The sequence below is a fragment of the Lissotriton helveticus genome, chromosome 10 (assembly GCF_964261635.1).
Source record: "Lissotriton helveticus chromosome 10, aLisHel1.1, whole genome shotgun sequence".
Lineage (NCBI taxonomy): Eukaryota > Metazoa > Chordata > Amphibia > Caudata > Salamandridae > Lissotriton > Lissotriton helveticus.
The window spans coordinates 577,432,897-577,456,411 of record NC_136071.1 but is presented as its reverse complement, the minus strand read 5'-3'; the positions used below and the strand labels follow the sequence as shown (position 1 = coordinate 577,456,411).

General features: G+C 47.1%; 1 protein-coding gene across 4 annotated transcripts in view; it reads left to right on the top strand.

Moving 5' to 3' along the window:
- The window catches only part of FAM234A (family with sequence similarity 234 member A), a 379,590-nt gene that overhangs the window by 143,548 nt on the left and 212,527 nt on the right, over positions 1-23,515 (top strand). For all 4 annotated transcript variants that reach the window (XR_013601635.1, XR_013601636.1, XM_078663112.1 and 1 more), the window contains exon 6: positions 16,541-16,673. Coding sequence is in view for 2 of the 4 variants with exons in the window: in XM_078663112.1 (XP_078519238.1) it covers positions 16,541-16,673 (133 nt within the window). In the remaining 2 variants the exon portion in view is untranslated. The remainder of the gene's footprint in view (positions 1-16,540; positions 16,674-23,515) is intronic.

Genomic DNA, 23,515 nt, shown 5'->3' with positions numbered 1-23,515 from the left:
GTCCAATTTTATTTTATAACAATAAACAACATTAACATGAAGTTGCCACTTTCGGTCATTCAATCTACCTGAAATTAGTGTAACACCCCCCAGTCTGATTTCAATCACCAGGCTTCCATTTTGTGGGTGCAAATCTAAGACCACTCAGGGTGCCCATTAGCGTTAGCCATACTCAGTAGGGTGATTCTACAGGACAATCAGTAAGTACCTTCCATTCCTCCTCCCCTTCTCTTCCCTACCCCGTCGTTGAACTAGGTATTCCCTCGGGTTTACATCCTTCCCTCCCACACCTCCCCCACCTCCCTCCCTAGTCGTCCCCGCCCTCTTCATCTGATGTCAATATGTCTTCGTCCTCCAGTGGTTCACATATGTCCCCCCTGTACACGTTCCATGGGGTCCAGATCTTGTTCCACTTACGTGGGAATGCTCTACTGGTGTATACTGTCCGCTCTATGATCATAACCCTGTCCATGTTGGAGCACCATTGTGTCAGTGTCGGGGTGTCCGCCGCTCCCCTCCCTGATCATTTTTAATTAAACAATAACAGGTCCCATACGTTTTGTTAACTATTTTTTTAAAGCAACTGTTGCAGAATAGATAATGCTGGCCATCAGGTGCCTCTGACTGAAAGTGATGGTAGGAGGTCTATTCTTTTTTTTTTTTTTTTTTTTTAAAACCTTTATTCGAGCAAGCAGAAATGTACAAGGATGGGCCTACAACCACACGGGCCAGCCGCTAAAAAGGAGTAGACACATATCACATATGCCCGCAGAGGTAACCGTCAATCAACAATGCAATACTCCACATTATATACAGGACCAAAACAGGTTTTATATATATGAAAGAACAAACATACAAAAAGGCGAGAGTGTATCACTGAAGGTCAGCCCAAGGGACGCAAGGGGGGGACAGCAGCGGAGGTGCAGTAGTAATATCCTAAGCACTAAGGAGTATGGAGTGGGGGGGGGGGGGAGGGGGGCAGAGATCAGGAAGAAGAAGGGGGAAGAGCCGGAGACACCAGCTCAGTCCCCATATGAAGATTCCGGGAACGCCAGCCTAAGGAGATAGGGTAATCTCGATAGTGTCCACAAGGGGAGGAGTACAAATGTCGCCACGGTATTCGTTCCATTGACCCCACACCTTCACCCATGCCCTGGGTCTACCCCTGGCCACATAGACAGTTTTCTCACGGAACATGGACCAATCCATATTATCCTCCCATTGCGAGAGGGCAGGGGGCCTGGAGGCCCCCCAGAGTTGCGCAATATCTCGCTTCGCAATCATATAGCCCAGGGTGGCCCATCTAGTCTGTGCCACCGAATAGTCCGTGGGCTCCCAAACATTCAAAAGACAGCGACGAGGTTCCGGTCGCAAGGATATCCCTGTCACCACAGTCATCAGATCAAGCACGGCCACCCAATAAGCAGCCACCATCGGGCACTCCCAAAGAATATGCAGGAAAGTAGCACGCAAACCACATCCACGCTTACACAGTCCATCGGAGGAAAAGCCCATCACCATCAGTCGCGGTCCCGTCACGTACACCCGATGAAGGATCTTCAATTGGACCAGACGGAGTCGAGCCGGTATAGCCACCTCCTTCGGAGAGGAGAGGGCCGATTGCCAATCCTCATCATCAAGTTCCAACCCATCTCCCATCCACTGTTCCCGAAGTCGGGCCAATAAGTCAGTCCGATTGTTAATCAACTTTTTATAGATCAGGGAGATAGTGCTATCAGGAAGATGTTCGTCAAGGATACGGTCTTCAAGTGGGGAAGAGTCAGGCGGAATCTCACCAGGAGCAAACACCGAAACCAAAGCGTGCCTGATCTGTAAATAACGAAAGAATTCCCGACTACTCAGGCCGTAGTCAGCCTGGAGGGCCTGAAACGGGCGCACAGAACCCTTAGAATATACATCCCCCACTTTAGAGATCCCAATCAAGTCCCAACGGTCAAAACCCTTGGAAGACCAAAGACCGCCCAGACGTTCTGAAGCATAAAGCGGCGTCGCCAACGTCAAGCGATCCTCCCAGCCCAGGCTCACATTCGCAGCACGCCACACTGTCAAAGCAGTCAAAGTAGGTCCCACAAGATGGCGCCCAGCGGAGCGAGAATAGAGCACTCTATTAAAGTCACCTCCCGGAAGCTGAAGTTTATCCATCTCAAACGCCGGATTACGACCCGGAGAGAACATAGCGTGATTAATAGCGGACAGATGGGAAGCCCAGTAGTATCTCTTAATATCGGGGAGCGCCATGCCCCCATCGTACCACGGGATGGAAAGTTTCGCGAGAGCAATGCGCGGTCGCCCATCCCAAATAAGTTGCCTCTGAAGGCTCTCAATCTCCCGAAAATAGGTCTTGGGGATAGGATCATAATAATTCTGGAGAGCGTAGAGAAACCGCGGTAGTGACATCATCTTAAACAGGGCCGCCCGACCCAGTGGAGACAGGGGAAGTTTGCGCCAGCGGGCAACGTCCAAACGGAGCCTAAGCAACGGGGGAAGGAGATTACGATCAAAACGAAGGGACGGATCCAAGGTAACGAAAACCCCCAAGTATTTGAAACCATCCCGGACCACCCGAAGAGGAAGTCTACTCGGCAACGGAGGCAAGATACCAGATAAAACGTATACACAGGATTTAGACCAGTTGATGACGAGGCCTGAGTTAGCGCCAAAGGACGCAAGAACGTCAAATAAAACAGATAAAGACTTGCGAGGAGAAGTAAGATACAAGAGAATGTCGTCCGCATAAAGCGAGACGCGGTCTTCGAAGTCCGGGGCCCAACGAATACCTTTAAGGGACGGTTCCCAACGGAGCCAGGCCGCCAACGGTTCAAGAGCGAGCGCGAACAACAGAGGGGACAAGGGGCAACCCTGACGGGTACCCCTGCCCAAGGAGAAGGGGGCCGACACTCTACCGTTCACTACAACTTGCGCCAGAGGTTCCGCGTACAACAGCCTAACCCAGCTAATAAACTCGCACCCGAATCCAAATTTCTCAAGTGTCGCCCATAAATAGGGCCACTCCACAGTATCAAAGGCCATGGAGGCATCCAGGGACGCCAAAATGGCCGGTTCAGTCAAAAGCCCCGCCCTCGCCAGCGCGCCGTGGAGGCGACGTAAATTCAGAGCAGTGTTGCGATGCGGGATAAAGCCAGATTGATCCGGATGGACCAACTCCCCAAGAACCGAAAGGAGACGGGTCGCCAAAAGTTTAGCCAACACCTTAGGTTCAACATTTAATAGGGATATGGGCCTGTACGAGGAACAGAGGTCACGCGGTTTACCCTCTTTGGGAATGACGACGATTGTCGCCAGACGCTGATCATAAGGAAGTATGTTCCGCTCACGAGATTCTAGAAACATGGCGCGGAGATACGGCGCCACCTTATCGGGGCGTAATTTGTACAACTCAATAGGCAAACCGTTCGGGCCCAGTGCTTTGCCCGAACGGAGCGATCGAACTGCATTGGCTATCTCATCATTCGTAAAAGGGGAGTCCAAAGCAATACGGTCCAAGTCGGTGACACAGGGCAAAGTGATATCACGCAGAAGAAGGCGGGAGTCAGCAACATCCCTCACAGACACGGGAGCATATACCACACGGAAATATTCCGCAAAACGATCAACAATGGCGGTCGGATCAATCACATTCTCACCACTCGCAGACTGAATCACGGGCACCACACGATTAACTCTTTCTTTCTTGTCCAACCAGGCTAGGAGTTTGCCCGCCTTGTCACCCACATCGTACAATCTGCCCTGCTGCTCACGAAACATCACCTTTGCAGCGTCAGTGACCAGAGATTTATATGCAAACTGTTTTAGACCCAGGGCATGGAGTTTCTCAGGCGTGACACCAGATTCCAACTCGTCCTCCAAAGCAGAGATCTCCCCCTCAAGGTCCACCACCTCCTTCCTCCCTGCCCTCTTAGCTTCAACAATCAAGGAAAGGGCCTGTCCACGAATCACAGTTTTAAAAGCTTCCCACAGGGACACAGCCGAAGAGACCGACCCCTCATTTTCCAGGAAATACGCATCCATGGACTTGAGCAAGAGGGTACGAGTCTCAGGGGAGGAAAGATACCAAGGGTTAATGGGAGCCACTCGGCCCGCCGCCTCTACCCCAACCTCGAAACGAAGCCAGAGCGGCGAGTGATCAGAAATACCCCTCGGCAAATGTAAAATCTCGCGAACCGCCGATGATTGGGCTGCGGGCATCAGGAAATAATCCAGCCGAGACAGACTGCCATGGGCCCCAGAATGGAAGGTGTATTGGAGCTGAGTAGGATGCAACAGTCGCCAGCAGTCCACAAGGCCAAAGGTATCTAAAAACCCACCCAACCACTGCTGAGCCTGCGGGGTATCTCTAGGGGGATGGCGATCGTGAAGGCCGGAAAGCACCGAATTAAAATCACCGGCAAGAAAGAGAGTGCTATCAGGGAGATCTAACAAAACACGGCCCAAGTCAGTAAAAGTAGAGGCCTGCAAACCCGGGGGAACATAAACATTGAAGAGAGATAGGGTGCGGCCTTCATATCTACCCACCAGGACAGTATATCTCCCACGGTCATCATGAATCACCTCATCGATAGCCAGGGGGAGGGAGGTTCGAACAAGAATACCCACACCCCTAGATCCGGAGGTAAACCCCGAGTGCGCCACAAGGCGGTAGCCCCATCTATTCATTGCATAACAAACATTACCAATCAAATGGGTTTCTTGCATGAAAACAATGTCCGGTGACAAACGTCGTATACATTTTAAGACCACACTGCGCTTAATACGATCTCCCAGGCCATTAACGTTCCAGGAAAGAATTTTCAACCCTCTACCCCCCATCCCAACCGCCCGAGCCAAGACCCCTCGTCCATGAGCTAGACATCAGAAACAGCAGCAAACACAGGAGCAACTCGCCTTGAAAACAACACACAGAAAAGAAAAAACTTCCCAACCCCCCTCCCCCAAACTGAAGAGAAACACCCCCCACCCTGCACCCCTGCAAAAAGCTAAAGAGCCACCCCAACCTGCAGTGTGCCTGTCGCCCAAGAACCCCTATTCTACACAAAGACCCCGGAGGAGGAAAGGTCTCCGTTCCATCCACCCCCCGACCTCAGCAAGAACAAAAATAACAAACGAAAGACAGAATGATCACAATGTAGAGGGACGCCGGCCAACACTCCTGAGAATGTATTCAAAATAAGACATAAGAGCCGAACAGTTAGATCTCCACACCACCTTCGGCACCACCAGGGTGAGCGGCGGAGTCTGTCTCAGGAGGACGGTCAGGCAATGAGTCCAGCCAGTCATTAACAGCAGCTGGGCGATCAAAGAAAAGGGTACGTTCATTGTATTCAACCCGGAGTCTAGTGGGAAAGAGCATGGCGTAACGTAGGCCCCGATCCCGGAGACGTTTCTTGGCACCACGAAACTCCATACGTTGTCTCTGAACCTGTTGGGAAAAGTCCGGGTAAAAGTTCACCGTAGCATTCTCAAAGGCCACCGGGCCCTTCACCCGCGAGGCCTGCAGGATAGCGTCCCGGTCTCTATAATGAAAAAGCTTCGCTACAATGGGTCTCGGCGGGGCTCCCGGCTTGACTTTGCCCCCCGGAACACGATGTGCACGTTCCACCGTGAAAAATTTTGTGAGACCAGAAGGGGCCAAATGGTTCAAGACCAGATCCTCCACCAGGAGATCCACCGAGTGGGGTTCAGGGTTTTCCGGTACACCAACCAGGCGAACATTGCAGCGACGCGCCCTATTTTCAAAATCCTCCAGGCGACGGGTCATGAAGTCGTTCCCCCGACGGAGATTCCCAATCTCTGTTTGGAGCTCCGAGACATCATTCGTAAGGCTAGAGGATTTAATATCCAGTGATTGTACCCTCTCATTCGTCTTGCCGAGATCAGCACGAATCAGATTCACCTCAATAGCCACGGTGTCAAGTTTGTGGGCCAAGGCCTCGTACTGTAGGCCGATGGATTCCCTCACACCCGAGATGGCGCCCATGATATCCTGTAGGGAGGGCTCCGCCGACTCTTCCAAAATTCGTTCGGACGCTATACTAGAACCAGGCAGGGCAGCTCCGGGGGACCCCTTAGAATGGGTATAACGGTCCATGACATTTGATTGAACTGGAGCTCCGCGCAGAGGTGTTTTCGTCTTGCGCGTCTCTCTGTCCCCTCTGCCCGCCATTTTGAAGATGCGTCACAGGACAAGCCACCAGGTTCGACGGGCCCGACACCCAAAGTACAGGATCAAAAGTACATAAAAAGGGGGCACAACTCGGGTAGAGGTCGCCAAGCCAGCAAATAGGTCACATGAAAGCCCAACAGCCGATCTGCCTCCAAGTCTCAGTCGCAACACGACATCCACATCCGTGGCCCAAGTCGGAACGGAATCGAAACCGAAACTTAGGAAGGGGGGACCCACAAGGCCAGATCTCCTGCCGTTGTTGTTCAATTGCAGGACGGCTACAGTACCGCACCCCGTCCCGGGCGCACCTCAAGGGCGGAGCCCAAAAGTTCAGAGCACCATATCTCAGGAATACGAGATCCAAATCGATTTCTGAAAAGTGCCAGGGTAATCAGCCAAACGTCCCCTACACGAATTCTTGCAAGAAATCAGGATTCAGCCAGGATAAAATGTCGGGAGCGGCGAGGGTCCGGAGAGCACTGTGCTCAAGCGGCCATCTCGGATGCCCGCCAAGCTCCTCCTCCAGGAGGTCTATTCTTGGAGGTGGGCGAGCCACTGAAAGCCCCAGCCTGGCTCAAGCCAAATTTTGGACTACCTCAGTTTGGGCTCCTCATGAACCCTCGTGCCTAAAGCAAGCTGAGACTCCATTTGCCTTCTGTCTGCTATGCAGGCTTTAGCTTCGTGCGGCAATAAATAATATAAATAAATCCGTGACATTTGATGTAAAATAGGAGAAAGAAAGAGATACCCATCTAGTGGCTGAATTGCACAATGTGGAACAAGAAAACCTGGGATTCAAAGCTTCCCTACTTGACCATACTACATTATCCGACCTCCTTTTTCTTCATTATCACATATGAGAGCACCTTCAAATATGTGAGTTCAGGATGTGAGCTGTAAAACAAAATCTCTTGTGTACGATTTAATAGACTATAATGTTGTCCCATGCATTATAAGAATCCAGGGTATATATATGTAGGGTATGAATGGCAACCAGCTTGCCTCTTAATTCACTCTTGGCATTGTCGACATGCCCGGGGCATGGGGTACTTGAATGTTTCCAAGTTCATGTTTGAACTCTATCTCTTTTGATAAATACTTCTCAGTGCAGTGATGTAATGCTTCCACATTAAAAAGATTACTCTTTTTGAGTTTTACATGGCTTGATTTACATGCCAAAAATGTTCATGGCATGGCTTGTGCATGGACTTCTAGAGCCAAGCCAGACTGTTGGCTCGTGTCTGACTCAAGTGTCCCCGATAATTTCTTGGCTTACCCACCTCTCTGTTTTGTGAAGCCAAGGGGCAGGCAGACAGTGGATTAAGAAACAAGTCTTCTCGCCAGAATGACTGCTACCTGAAAGAAATATAAATGTGTGAAATTGGATAATCAATAAATATAAAGGCTTCTTAAGAGACTGTATTGTGGTTAAACTGATGGAGGCTGTTGAGGCTTCAAAGTACAAAGATGTATTGTTTTTGAGAGCTAATGTAAGCGTTTTAACAGCTAAGCTCTGGAGGATGTAGTTCTAATAAACTTATTAGAAAAGGGCTTGCACTAGGTACAATCTGATTGTGCGTTACTAAAAATATAAATTTGTATTACACTTGTTTTATCTTAACACTAAGCTGTAGATTTACAAAAAAAAGCCTCCTGCAGCAGAGAAACCAAACGTCTTGTACTGTGTTCCTTGGGAGGGAGGGAGTGGGACTGTGCCATATCTATTAAGATACACCAATGGCTGCTCCACTCCCAAGCGCTGGCGCACAATCAAGCTGCCTAGCCGCACACAGACAAAGTGGTACAAAAGGGGGTGGTGATGGACGGAGCATCTGAATCAATCAAACACTCACACCCAGTCAACAGATCTGGGTTTAATTCATCACCATTCTTTAGCCCACTCTGCCACCCCAGTTCAGACATGGCCGTATGCAAATCAGTCTGACCCTGTGCCTCATGGGAACAGTCCAGCCCGATCTGCCAAGCCATGCCTTCCCTGGACCGGAAACAAGCTTCCGAGGACCGGTTTCTGGCATTTCAGCCGTCTTCAGCCCGGCTTGCTTGAATCCAGTGGCAAAGTGAGCAAGAGACTCACGTCTGAGCATACCCTGCCAACTTATGGTGAACAAAGTGGTACAAAAGGGGGTGGTGATGGCATCTGAACCAATCAAACACTCACACCCAGTCAACAAATCTGAGTTTAATCCATCACCGTTCTTTAGCCCACTCTGACACCCCAGTTCAGACATGGCCATATGCAAATCAGTCTGACCCTGTGCCTCATGGGAACAGTCCAGCCCGAACTGCCAAGCCATGCCTTCCCTGGACCGGAAACAAGCTTCCGAGGACCGGTTTCTGGCATTTCAGCCGTCTTCAGCCCGGCTTGCTTGAATCCAGTGGCAAAGTGAGCAAGGGACTCACGTCTGAGCATACCCTGCCAACTTATGGCGATCAAAGTGGTACTAAAGGGGATGGTGACACCGCACACAGACATCTTTGCATCATAGCTCAAAGGTGTCTGCGTCACGTCAGGCATAAGTTTTGTACTGGAAGGATAACTTTCCAGTAGAAAATGCCATCCCTAGACCACCTTTAAAAAATTTCCCATTTTGGATGTGCACTATACACTTCAACACATATGGAACGTCAGAAACATTTGGAGAAATAGAAACATGTCTCCTTTTATCACCTGTCTCAAAGAGACATTATTTCTTGGGTCAAAACCCTGTGTTCTTTTGTTAGTAAATAGGACTTTGCGTCATAAACCATGGATGGTTGAATGGGAATGCCCATGTACCACTCATGCAACTCCCTTTGACGCAAAGTAGGACTTTGCGCTGCTTTGTGTTGCTTTCACACAACTTGGAAAGTAAATTCAAAATTTACTTTCTACCGTCCGGCCCGCTCCTTGCGGTCGGAATCTTTGTTCCTTGCCGTGGTGCCCCGTGTGAGGAAGGCCCGCGTCGGGGGTCGTTCTTTCAGCTTTAAGGCCCCCCAGTTGTGGAACTCTTTGCCCCTTGCTCTACGCAGCATTCCGAGCCTGCTCCTGTTCAGGAAAAACCTGAAGACCTGGCTTTTTAATCTTTAGGCTATTTTTCTTTTCACCTCATTTTTTTTTTTTGTTTGTTTTTTGTCTGTTCTCTGTTATGTTTTTTTAACTGCTGTGCCGCTCTCTGAAAGCGCCGGGACACTCTTGTTGAGTAGCCGTGCGCTATATAAATAAAATCATAACATAACATAACATGACAATAAACATTTTGCATCGGTTTGCGTCACTTTTGGAATGTTAGCAAATATGCCCCTACATCTGTGCCCATTTTTCTGCATGCTATTTTATACGGTTTGCAATAGTCACAGCACTTTCATTCGCAGGCTGGGACCTTATAATACTGTAAATGCACATCACTATTCTGCAGCACAACAAGTAGTAGTTATTTCTGTGAATGTCTAGTCACACACTGTAGCAGGGTCTGAAGGAATGCGCAACAAGCTGCGTCGGGCAAAGAAAGTTTTCTTTTTAAATAATCACGTCTCCTGTGAGTTGCCAGTGTTGCACAACAAACAGGGATTAAGAGGCTTGGGGAAGAAAGCAACATAAACGAAACAGGTAAACAACGAAGAGTCCTCCTCTTCTTCTGGGCTGGTAGCAGTCCTCTAGGTTAGATTCCTCTGTTCTCCCTTAATCATCAGGCTGAGGTGGAGGAAGGTGCTCCGGAGTCCCCAAAAGAAAACAACAGCAAAAAGGCACGGGTCAATGTAACCTCCCGATAGTCCAATCACACGAGGAAAAGGGGTGAGGAAAAACACTCCGGTACATGGGTGATTGAAGCAAAGAAAGCGGCAGGCGTTGAGGAGTGACAGTGAGGGTAGGGTTATTTACACTATACAATGAGGAGGTGGTGAGCGGCAATACTGTAGGCCTCAAGCTTCTCCCGCCTCCTGACCCAGCCAGAGAATCTTGCCCGTACCTGAGTCAGGCACGCTCCTCCGGGAGCGTGGCTCGGCGAAGCGTGTTCCCGGTGGCCTCCTTGCTTCACCTCCCAGTCTCCGCACTCGTTCTCTCCCTCAGGGCTGGATGTCTTCTCCGGGCGTCTGAGGTTGTCTTCAGCGTCTTTGTTCCTTGATCTTCCGGTCTCCTTCCACTCGAGCCTCTCTTCGGTGTCCATGCACACCTCGTTCCGCTGTCCGAGGCTCCTTATTGGGCGCCATTCCACAACGTCATTAGAGGGGGCGGGGCCTTCCCAGTTAAAGGGACCTACATCGGAATCGGATAGGTCCGTTTGTGATGACTGCCACGAATTCTCCTGGCGAGAAGAAAGCATAGGGGTTGAGAGTTCACGGGCTTCCCACCAGCCACCCCATTGACCCGCTGTTTCCCCGCTGACCTTGTGACACACACACAGACATCTGCAGTGATTGCATTAAGCAATTGAGGTTTCATAACTTAAACTGATGTATTTCCCACTAACTGCTTTAACTAGCATTTTTATTCCATTTAAGATGTGTGCATTCTATTTAATATATATATATATACCAAAGGTCTAGGACTAACAAAATTGTTGCAGAATATTTTGTTCTTTTTGGCCACTTATGGGGCCCCTGCCCAAACTCCCTCACCCTGCCCACATTGCTCTTAGGTTCACAGTCCCAATACGTTTTGTTTAATGTACTTCAGCCTCTGGATGAACTGTGAAATATATTGTAAGAGGCTGTCATTGAGGGCCCATCTCCAACCCGTCCCATAAAGAATTGTTTGTGTCCTGGAAGCTGCAGCAGTCTGAGCTAAGACACAGGACGGGGAGGGAAGGAGGTTGGGGGTTGAAGCTCTTTTTGTTCATTGGGCATTGCCTGTTTGCACTACACCCCCCAGGCCTAGGCACTGCACACACGGCCCTGCAGAGAGGAACAACAAGCCAAACCAGAGCAGTTGCATTGACCGGTTCTAGATGCCCTGAAAGTACTCGTCATCCTTTCTATCCCATATAAGGGAAGCAAGTCCAATTCAGGACTTTAAGGGCGGTGCTGGTGATGGCCTGGGACCTGCCATTGTTGAGTGCTAACTATAATAAAAACAAACATTGGGAAAGCTCGTAAGCCTTCCTTGTGAGCAGGATTTGGTTTGCAATGTTTTTAGCCATGCTGTACAGCAACCCGGCTGCTGTGCAGCATAGCTGAAAGTAAAATGAAATAAATTACAAATAATGCCCAATGATCCTGCCAGCACAGGTCCCTTCACAGTGCCATTTTTTGTTATTGGTAGGGGTGGGAGGAAGCGTGACCTTGTGGTGGGACAACACAGACAGTTCTGGGTCTGGGGAAAAAAGGGCTATGATGTGGCCACCAGTGTCCATGTCCGAGCTTTCTTTTTTTATACGGGGTGGGGCACAACATGGATAATGGAGAGAGGATGGGTTGGGTGCAACATGGACGACAGAGAGAGAGCAGGTGGGGCAACATGAACAACGATTGGGCTCCGGACTAGTAGACCTACAACCGAGGGTTAGAGAAGGGAGAGCTGGGAGCCAGCTCATGGACAATGGAGGGTGGGATAAGGCGCTAGTGGAAAGAGGATGGATAGCTGAAGGGTCAGTGGATGAGAGTGGGAGGTACACACAGGAGACAGCTGAAAAACACACTCTCGTATAGTGCTTAAACACAAAGAAAAAAAGTAATGTGCCAATGCTCCTGAGGAGATACAAACACACAGAGAGAAAGGATGTGTCCGGCAGCTGACCAATAAGAAGCAAGCAAAGAAGCTAGCAAATGAGTGACCAAGAAGCCAACCAATGGTAAGCACTGGGCTGTCTCTAACCCCACTGTTATGAAACAAAAGGTCTTGTCAAAAGAAAAGACCTATAAACAGACATTTCAGCAGGTTCCTGTGCCTTTCAATGTCCTTTTTTAGGTCTAGCCTACGCAGCGCGCATGTGCTGCATAGGCAAAAAGACCTTTTGCGATCGCTTTGGCTTTTCAGCCAAAAACGTGCATGTGTTCTATTGCCTTCAATGCACGATTCACTTACGGGAGCGCGCGGCGCCATATGGTAGCAATTATCGCTCCTGGCGCTGATAGCTCTCGCAAGTGAAACGCTTTCACTCGCCCCCTCCTCTCGACCCTCGTAGCAAATCCAGAAAGTAGCCCTGTCGATCTTGCTTGTTTCTAATACTCACAATACTCGGATGAAATGCGAACAGCGTGCCGGCTTCTGCCTTTGCTTCTTGTACTGCTGTGGAACAGATCTAAGTAACCCGTGGAGAAGACAGGAATTTTTCTCTTTCGGCGTCTGGTTCTCCAAATTGGTATAAAAAAAAAGACATTCTGAAAGCTACAGTTTCAAAATCCTTTGACATCGCACTGCCTCGGGAGAGAGAACAGCGAGAGTCATGCCCCCGCCGCGGCATCACTTCAGCTGTGAGAGCCAGGGATGCCCACACCTCTCTCAAAGAGATGACCTTTCGGATTGTGTATCAAAACACAACTTTTGGGAATAATTGCAAAATGCATTGTCCTTTGAAGGCACCCATCAAAGGCTTTGTGATCTCGGATCCCGAGATCCCCATATCCGAGACTATCTAACCCCTCTATTACCGCCTCGCACCATAGCCCGTCCAGGCAGACGCGTAGAGCCCCCAACAACAGCGTCCCTGACGACAGGCATCCCGCCCCTCTCTCCTGTGCAGGAACCAATCAGAGGTGCCGAAGGACCGGAAGGGATACACCGTGACCCCGGAAGTCCCGCCTCTCCACCGACTGTCGGATACAGAAAAGCCGGAAGAGAAGACACGAGCGGGGTCGAAGGATTGTGGCAGGAGATTTCGGCTGGACCGGTGACGGACGGAGAAGACGGGAACGGAGAACACGAGGAGTGGTCCGAAGAGTGGTGGAGTCCCACGGAGGTGGCTGGAGAGCGGCCGTAACTCGGAGGAGAGTTACGGCGGAGCGCGTGAGTACCAGTTACTCCCTTGAGCACGCTAGGTGCCCGTGTATATAGTTAGAAACCCCTCCCAGTGTAAATTGTTCCCGCTATCCTAGGCACGTCACAAGTAAGCACTAAGCAAGTTGTAAATACGCACTTCACACTGTATAAAGAGCACCCCTCTCCCCACATCCCTGAGCACTTCCATTCCTTTCCTTTCCTTGATCCATACCCGTACCGCCCTCACTTCCCCTTCGTATCCACACACTCCCGGGTTAACGGTGAAGGTACCGGATCTCGAGTCCAAGCACAGCTAACGGCTCCCTCTTTTCTCTTGTTTGCCCTCCGAGGTGTTCTCCGACCACAACGAGGCAGCTACACCAAAGACCCAGCCTTTCCTTGGACCCTCATCCCGCCCAGACAAGAAAGAAGAAGACGGACACCTCTTCCCGGGATTTGGACCGGACTCTCCTACTGTCCCCGAAAAACCTTGTACAAACAAACCCCAATAAACCGCTATCGCCCACTATATCCGGCCTCCTCGCCTGCTTTACCAGTCCGCTGACCGCCCACGATCACAGGCTTCTAACACCATTATTTCGTTCCTTCAAACTGTTTGAGCTCTGAGCTGTTTCTGGTTTAAATTATCAATGCCGCTGTTCTCAAAGCAATTAAAAAAACAAAACGTAAGCTTATAAATATTTAGAGCTGCGACAGTAAACTATCACATGACACAAAAGAATTTCTTTGTGTGGTACGTCCCTTGTTTTGCTTTGTGAATTGTCTGTCTCCTGTCAACTTTCGAACAATAAAGGTAAAGTAGGTCATGCAACTGAGATGAAGTTTGCTGCACCACTTGTCCTACTGGTTGTTTTTGGCGTCATCAATCATGTGTACACAAACAATGCAAGTTGCGAGCGGAGTTTTTTTATGAGGCACATAAATGAAAATATCTGAGGAACGCACTGCTCTCCTTGTTCCAGACAGAACTGGTCACACATTATATGAATGTGATCACTCATGATTGCAGTCTTCTTGTTTTCTAGCAGATGTCTCTCAGCCACAGCTGCAGCGCTAATATCTGTATAATGCACTCTTCTCAAGAGGGCTGCACATTTAAAAATTCCTCTTCTTTAGTGGAATGATTTTGTGCAATCCTCAGAGCATGCGAGCATGCCGCTGAATATCGGATATGCATTTGCTACGGATTGATTTTTACTCCGGAAGAGACCCTTGATGTCCTGCCAAAATACTGGTCCTTTCGCTCTGGAAGAGGTAGCACAGCATAACTAACGAGCCACTAACCCAGGCAAAACGCGTCGTCCCTGATTACTCGTCAGTTTCATTGCAGCATCTGCAGAAGTCCGTGCCCTATAATGTGTGGCCTATAGTAATCAGGAGGCCACACTCGAAAGCATGAAGACGCCGTGGAAGCAAGTGCGCAGAGAAGGCTTCCACTTACAAATAATGCATGTTTGCACAGAAAGTGACTCGCGTGCACTTTGAGATCTAAATGAAGCTGCAGCAGGATGAATGCATTTCTGCATTAGAGATGGAAAAAACGCATACGAATATCGAAGCTTAGAACTAGAAGCAACATCTTCCTCCCGGCCTGGACAGTGGGTGGCTGCAGACATGCGGCATTAGGTTGGGAGGCGGCACCAGTAAACTCTGCTCCGTACTCTGCTCCGTGGAGATTGGCAGAGTTCTTTTTGTGCACTAAAACTCTGTGTACTCCTCCAACGGAGCGCAGTTAAACGCCCACCCCTAGACAAAAGGCCCTGGCTAGAAGCTCGGACCACGACACTGGACGACCTTTTAGTACACGGGATGCTTTGCACAATACAAAACAGTGAGGACGAGCATTAGTTGGACCAGGTCAATTCATCATATAAAATGTCCTAATACATGCATTGGGCCAAAACTGGGAGGACCATTGGCCATCTTGCAGCCCTTGATCACCCACAGCCAAGCGAGAAGGGTTTTGATCTGGCTTTTGTCCTGGTTGAATGCAGCATTGCGACGTCATGTAAGTCACCCAAGCCTTTATAACTGAGCTTGTGGCAGAAAGACCCGAGTCTGACACTCGACCACCTTGAGGCAAAAGTCAGAAGAAAACAGGTATCGTTAGCTGTGCCGGTTTGGGCGGTGGTAAAGAATGGGCACTCCATTAATGGAATTTGTTAAGTACATCTGTTTGTCAAGCTGCACCATAAACGTATTATGAATCAAAAGTTAGGGCTACCATAGGACCAGGAAGGCCTTGGATGAAAGATGGACTTAATATGACAACCTTGTTACATGCTTAAGTTAAAAAGAGAATGCGAGAGGTGAGAACTGATGAAACAAGCATTGGTATAGCCAATAGGTCTCGCCTTTGGGACCTTATAAGTGTTTAGCCATACAACAGTTGATGATGTTGCACCAAGGATATTGTGCTGGATAACTAAACACTTATAAGGTCCCAAAGGCGAGACCTATTGGCTATGCCAATGCTTGTTTATTGCTGCCACATCTGGCCCAGAAAGGGTATTTATGAACAAGCAAACAAATTAATAGCGTGAGACAAGCCAGAGCCGAGCCGTGGGTCTGGTTTTGCTATAGGATACACAGCAGAACTGAAGCCATTCGAATATCTGGCAGGTAAATCATGCAACAAACGTCATGTACAAATATGAAACAGACACTTCAAAACTCAAAAAAGTATATTGCTTTAACATTTGGAATCGGTTCATTTTAGTGAATGGTGTCTCTGCATCCAATAAGCTTTAATACATTTGATCATTTCTAAACATGACCTTCGAAACATTCTTGAAAGCCCTGCTTCTTTCCTGATGATGATGCCATTAGAGAGCCAAGCTTGTCTTGTGCTCCTTTAATATGTGGCTTATATTGTTGTTGTAAATGGAAGATTGTCCATCCTGCACAAGAGATGGCATTTGGACAGCACGCATCATAAACTGAATTATTAGAAGGTGCTTTCAAATATGACGATCCAGGAAAAGGAGTTACAATGAAATTAAGTAATAGTCCATGATCACACAAGTTGGTCAAGCAGGGAAGCGGGATGATAGTGCTGCATTATTTCATGAGCTCCCTTTCAGAGCTTATTGCTTTTTAACAAATTCAAGTTTGCTTTCCTCGCTTGCTGTACTTCAACTTTGGGCATGGTACAAGTAGACAACAGTTCAGAACAGTATTTGAAGTCGATGGCTAATTGGTTAAGTGTGCGGAATTTTATCATTTTTTATTAATGTATTTAAGAATTAAGCATGAAGTAGTGACTGAACAAAACTACATGCTTGAGCCACAAACAATTTGCCCTTGTTCAAGTTGAAGATATAGGAAGTATTACAAATGCAGCTCGAATAGTGTGTGTTTCTGTCAACAGAACTTTAATACAGTCGTTTTTTTTCTTTCAGATGCAAATCTTTGTACATTCAGGGAAGAATGGTGATCAAATAAGTCACAATGCGAGTGTGAACTTAGACATACCAACTGGATATTTAATTCATGTTACCAAGTCTCAGTCTCCCTACATCATCTTTTACAACGGTAAATGTTAGTCTTTCTTTAACAAGATTTCCAAATAATTCCTGATGTCAATAATGTACGTGTTTTCAAATTGTAAAGAAAGCTAAGTATTAGAGTGCTTTAAGGAGGGCATGAACATTTTTCCAGTAGCTTTCAATTGGTTCAGACTTCCCTTAAAAACTGTTTGGTAACTCTCTGGTATCTTTAACCGGATCTGATGAAGTAGGTAATGTGAGGTAATATTAAAGCTAGTTGTACAAACTTTGATTATAGGACTATATGTTGCTGACCACAGCTGCCTACCTCCACTGACCTAATTGTGGCTGGAGAAAAGAATACCACTAGACCACAGTCCCTCCTCATTTAACCTGTGTTAGAAATTGGGTTTCTGATTAGCAGAGCTATGCACCTGTCCAAGCAGGAACCACAATCCCTAGTCATGGTAAGCCAGATACACACTAAAAGTTAACCTTTACTCGCCCTTGCTTGTCACAGAGCAGTCTAGCTTATCTTAAGAGGCAATAACCTTTACTCACCCTCGCTTGTGTCACAGAGCAGTCTACCTTATCTTAAGAGGCAATGTGTAAAGTAATTGTGCAACACACACAACAACACAATGAAAATACTACAAAAAGGCTCCACACAGAGGTTTAGAAAAAAAGACAATGATTTTCCTCCATTTTAATTATTTGACAATATTCTGAGGGTGTGTTTACCATGCTCAAACCACTGCCACTCTCACAACTGGCTAATAAAAAAGGTTCAAGTGAATTTTCCTGGGGCTTACTCGTGAAATTAGTAGTCCACAACTTACCCTGGGTTTAGCATCTAGCTGTCCATTTGGTAAAACGTTGATCAGTCAATCAATCAGGCTTTATAAAGCATGACTAATCTCCCGATAGGGTATCCTGGAGGCTTATTTAAACAGCCAGGTCTTGAGGACCATTTGGAATTCTGGAAGTGAGGTGATGGTCCGGAGGATTGTGGAGAGACTGTTAGAGGTATTTTCTGCAATGTGGGAGAAGGAGTGCCGGCCACTTCTGCTTCGGTAGATGCAGGGAGTATGGGCAATTGAAAGGGAGGCGGAGCATATTCCTCTTGATGGTTGGTAAAAGTTAAGGCAGTGGTTTATGTAGATGGGTCCTTGGCTGTGTAGAGCCTTGTTTGCGTGGGTCAGCAGCTTGAATTGGCATCTCTTCATTAACAAGCTAGTGGAGTTTCCTGAGGTGGGGTGTTATGTGGGTTTGTCGCGGAGGCAGAGGATGAGCCTTGCTGCGGCGTTGTGTATGGTCTGAAGTCTCTGTAGAAGGTGTGCAGGGATTCCTACATAGAGGGCATTGCCGTAGTTCAGTTAGCTGGTTATGTCACGCTGCATCTCGTGTGTAGGGGTAGCCACTTAAAGATGTTGTGTAGCATTCGCAGAGTAAGCAGGCAGAGGAGACAGCGTTGATCTGTGATTTCATGTTGAGCTTGTTGTCAATGTTGATTCCAAGGTTTCTGGCGAGGTTGGAGGGAGTGGGTGCAGGTCCTAGGTCTGATGGTCACCATGTGTTGCTGCATTTGCCAAAGATCAGTACTTCAGTCTTGTCTGTGTTCAGCTGCAGGCATTTTTTCATACAGTTGGCGACGTTTGTCATGCATCTGTGGAAGTTGTTTCTGGTGGTGGTGGTGGGGTCGTCGGTGAATGAGAGGATGAGTTAGGTGTTGTCTGCATAGGAAATTATGTTGAGACCATGGGATCTGACGATGTTGGCCAGTGTGTCATATATGCGTTGAAGAGCATGGGACTGAGGGATGAACCCTGGGGGACACCACAGGTGATCTCCTTGGGTTCAGAGATGAAATGTGAGAGGTGGATCCTCTCTGTTCTTCCGGTGAGGAAGGAGGTGATCCATCTGAGCCCGTCCCCTTGGATGCTGATGTGGTGGAGTCTTTCGATCAGTGTGTGGTGGGATACGGTGTAGAAGGCTGCCGAAAGGTTGAGTAGGATCAAAACTGTTGTTGCTCCTTGGTCGAGTAGGGTCTGGATGTCATTGGTGGCTGCGATCAGGGCGGTTTCAGTGCTGTGATTGCTGCGGAAGCCGGATTAGGAGGCTCTGAGTAGCTGGTTCTGCTCCAAGTGTGTCATGAGTTGATTGTTGATGATCTTTTTCACTACTTTTTCTGGGAATGGGAGCAGGGAGATTGGCTGTTAGTTTTTGAGATCGCTTCAGTCGGCGGAGGTTTTTTTGAGTAGTCGTCTGACCTTGGCGTGTCGGGAAATGTTGCGGTAGTGATAAAGGTGTTAAGTAGGGTAGTGAGTTCCTGGCCGATTGTTTGGTTTCCGAGGTTGAAGATGTGGTGCAGGCATAGGTCTGTGGGAGCTCCCGGGTGGATGGATTTCATGGTGGAGGCGGTGTCCTCGTTGGAGAGGATGTTTCTGGTGGTCAGTGTGTGGTTCGTGTTAAAGTGCGTAGGTTTGGGTTGGGGTGCGAAGCTTATGTATATAGTTGCGATCTTGCTGTTGAAGAAGTGGGCGAGGTTGTTGCACAGCTCCTGTAAGGGTGTGATGTTGTTTTTGCTGGCAGCCGGGTTTGGAGAAGTTCCTTGGTGTTGTTGGGCGCTGGTTTCGATAAATGCAGCAATGGCTGTCTTCTTTGTTGCCTGAGGTTTCCTTGCTGGAGTGCCTTCTCCTCTCCAACTGTTTGCTGTCTCATTTCACTGTTCTGAGTTCTTGGGTGTACCAGCTGGTCTTTTTTGAGGATATGCTCTGGATGTTGCTCTTGATGTGGATGATGCTGTGCAGATCCAGGTACTGACTTTTTCGCTCCCTGTTCGAGGTTGATGGCGGTAGCAGGGTTGGAGGTGTTGAGGGCTTTAACCAAGCTGGTCTCTGAGATTTTATTCCAGTGGGAGGGTGTTGGTCTTCTTAGAGGTGGCGTGCTGGGGCTGGAGATGCTGAATCTTTCTCCAAGATGCCAACTACCTCTACTGGGTTAGAATCTAATTTTTTATCATAGTGATTTAGAATTAGAAAACCAGGGTTATTTAATACAGACAATAATACGAATTGGCAATAATGGTAGGCAGTAAACGTCGTCATAACTTTAGAAGCAAATAAAACTGATATTTAAATAGCAAGATCTTCCTTTGCCCTGCTCACACTAGAGGGGGCTGTGGGGGTAGCAAGTGACAGAAAACCCTCAATATAGATTTTATTTACAGCACACGTTTCCTGAATAAATATATTCTGAATTGCCATAATGTAATTCTGTTTAACCCGTAAATATAAGCTTATTTGCTAGTTCTACGACATTCCATGAGGTTATTACAGCATTAACTTTTAGACAGGGTTTTGGGAGAGGGTACACAGGGTACTGAGTAACAATTATTGGTACTAATATTTTCCTCACAAGAGTTGTTACACAGCAACTGTGGTGAATATAGAGTTATTCGGTATGCACACGAAAAGTCATTCAACTTCATTCAGGTACTGAAGAGGGGCAAACCTATTCTGAATAACAGCACTATTTTCTTGTTCTAAAAGACACATCCTTTCTTCAAGGTTTTAAGACTTGTCACTCAGTACAAAGCATTCAGGCTTTTAAAAGAGGCAGATAGGCAAACTTCAATTTTCCCTCCCATATGATTATCAGATGATTGAATAATAGTAAATGTGGAAAATGTAAATGTAACAAAATGAGTGCAAAGAAAATGTATAACAATGCAGTCTCCCTCACTAGTTTTCCTGGAATTCCCAGCACACTTTACTCTCCTCACTGCTAAAATTGCGTTATATAGGCGATTGACATTGCTGCCGATGAACCTTTTTTTAGATCCTGCCAAGACTCCGATAAAATGGGGTTTAGTGGAGGGACACACCCTTCATGATAAACACATATGGATTGGCTTCTGAGGGAAGGTGTTAGACATCTAGTAAACAATGATTCTGACCCATTTGTGTATCGGCTTGTTTCTTTGTGAATCCCCCTGATGTAACATGGGAGGAAGTAATCTGCGCTGCCTTTTGACTGAAACTTTTCCCCCAATTAGTTTAATTAGAATCAGAGTAAAATTGGGGATTGTTTGGCATGTTTCTCCTCCATAATAAGGGTGCACTGTTATTCCTTCGCGCTAACAACAATCCTGTTGGAATTGGGTTAGTGGGACCATTGTTATGAATAGCAGAACTTTGATTAGTAGAGCAAATAGGGATTTGTTTTAGAGCTCCCTCATTTTCTGCACCACAGACTTGAGTGATTTAATTTTACTTTTAACGTCCCCTAGGACAGACTATATATAACACTCCAAGCAGCCCAACTTAATATTACATTTTCTTACATTATTGGCAGCTTCATCCTAATTCATTCTGGTCTTAGAACTTCCCTGCTGATCATTACTGAAGGGTCATGTTTGAATGAGTCTTGAAGGGGCTGAAGTAGCTTTCGCCAGTTTACTCTAGCTTTGACTCTTTTCTTTTGAGCTTGAAAGCTTGCATGGATTGTTATTATGTAGTAGGCTCCAGATGTCTGGAAATATTCCAACTGAGGTCGCACTAGGCCTCACTATAGGATCTGACAAAGATTTTTTAGGAGCCTCATTTACAGTCCATTGAGTGACCACAAACCTTTCTTCCATGTTAACTATTTCATTATTGAGGCATATGGCCCTGGAGAACTCTTTAACAGTTGCTGCCTGCGTTTATTTCCCTTTTCCCCCATTGTTGACCGTTTTGTTTGTAAAATCGTGTAGGTTGTACTGAGCTGTGTTGTCAAAGTTAGGAGCCAATTTGTGACGGGTGGCCCAGCTCAGCTCAGACAGGCCATTCTTAGCTGGGGCACAGCTCAGGCACGTCGCACCCTTCGGGAGAGCGCGTTGATTTTGATATTGTCTCCTCACTGACTTCGCAGCACACTGGTCCGTGAAGTCCACACCGACCGTCAGCCGGATGAAAATTGCCTCCTCTATTAAAAGGTAGAATGGCAGGGATGTTGTTCTATTTCCTGCTGAGCCAGATATCTCCTTTCATCCTCTGTCTGCTTCAAATCAGATAGGAGTCGCAGGAGTGTTAAGGTGCGATGGAGGTAGGTGAAGAAGAACTGCTGGTTGCATCCAGAACATTATTCCAGCAGTTGATAAGCATTAAAACCCTAGCCCCACACCCCATCCCACTGCCTATGTGACTGTCACAGGCCTCTGATTAAAATAAAGTAAATAGGCATACATGTACATAGGCAGGTAGATGGTGAGTGTGGGGCTATGGCCAGTAACCCTGCACACATCATCCCACTTCCTGTGTAAATGCATGCTTGCTTTGGTTAAATCAGAGTCCCTGTGAGCAGCTTTCAGCACATATAGGAATAGACTATGGTTGCCAATTTTTGTTTGTGCCACTGCACAACTGGTTTCTCGTGTCTGTAAACTAAGCAGTGGATAGATTTTGTCTGTACTTTTATATTTGTAGCTTAGTTGCTTTGCTATGAAAAAAGAGTAAGCAACTCATTCAGTCAAGGTTTTGGGCTTTGCATTCTGGGAGGTTTAGCTCTGTTCATTCCATTTTAAACATCAGGACTGAAAGTCTAGTGAAGGACTATTGAGATGTTGTGATGAGCTGTTCAAGCGTGGACCTGTGAAACAAAAGAGTTCAGTGTATTGCAACTAAGATATTTGAACTAATTGGAGGAGGAGATGGACTTTTTCCTAATCATCTTTCTTATGTAAGGAACGTGAAGGGAGCTCCAGGAGCTGTGGCACAGGGTGGGAGGGGGCACCTCCTGGGAAAGAGAGACCAAGAGTTTCTCTTGGGTGCACGGAATAGAGGATGGACTGGGGATCATTACCAGGAAGCACCGCAAACGGATGATGTAATGCTGGCATGAACTTAACAGCCCATGAATTGTGTTGTGTGGGCAATTAAAAAGCAATTGAAACATGTAAATAGTTCTTAAACAAACATATAAAGGAAGTTAAACAAGCCACTGAATGAGTCTCTTTTGCAGGACTGGCAATCAGCTGTGATGAAATCACATAGCTAGGTAAAAGTTAACCTCCATCAGTTTTGCCAGAATCTGGTGGATAGCCTGCGCTCCAGGTAATATGGTCTGTTGTTAAGCAATAGCTGGCAAATGAATTTGTAACACTTCCATCAGACATAATTGTCATCATTCCACACAAGTAACCAAACAGCCTTGAGAGGCCTTGTTGGGAAGGTCACGAGAAGTTGGGAAACTTGTGCAGGAAATTCGGATCCAAAGGTTTCAGAGAATTCTTTGATGATGGAGGGATTGAGATTCTGAGACCAATGAAACCTGTTCAGGGACGCAAAAAACACACTGCCTTTGACTTGAGGTGATGGTGAGAGGGGTTTCAGCACGATTAACTTGATAATGTCTCCTAGCTTAAAACGTTTTAGAGTTGCATTTCTTTCATCACTGATGTTCATTAGCCTTATGGGCCCCCGCTGCTTCTTTTGAATCCATTGCCATGTGTTTATAAGTGGATGTCTTCTCAGCGCCATTCAGATTTGTAACCACTCACGGAAATTAGATCCTACTGCCCCTTACAGCTTGGGGATTACCCTTAAATGTCATGCTCGGAATAACACATTTAAAGTGTACAACCTGTATTTTCTTGATAATGGTCAAAGTGTGCTAAAATTGTGAATATATAAATTAGTGGTATGTTAAGTTGGCTAGGGCATCTTTAGTTATAATATGAACATTTGAAGCTTCAAGCATTTTAATGTGATAACTGTGCTTTGTTCTCACTGTCAGATTTGTTTGGAGGGGTGTTTACTGTGGCACCAACTTCATCCTTATCAGGGCTGTTTCTGTTCAGATGGGGATCTCAAGGCACAGACACAGATTAAATACGAAGGAGCTTTC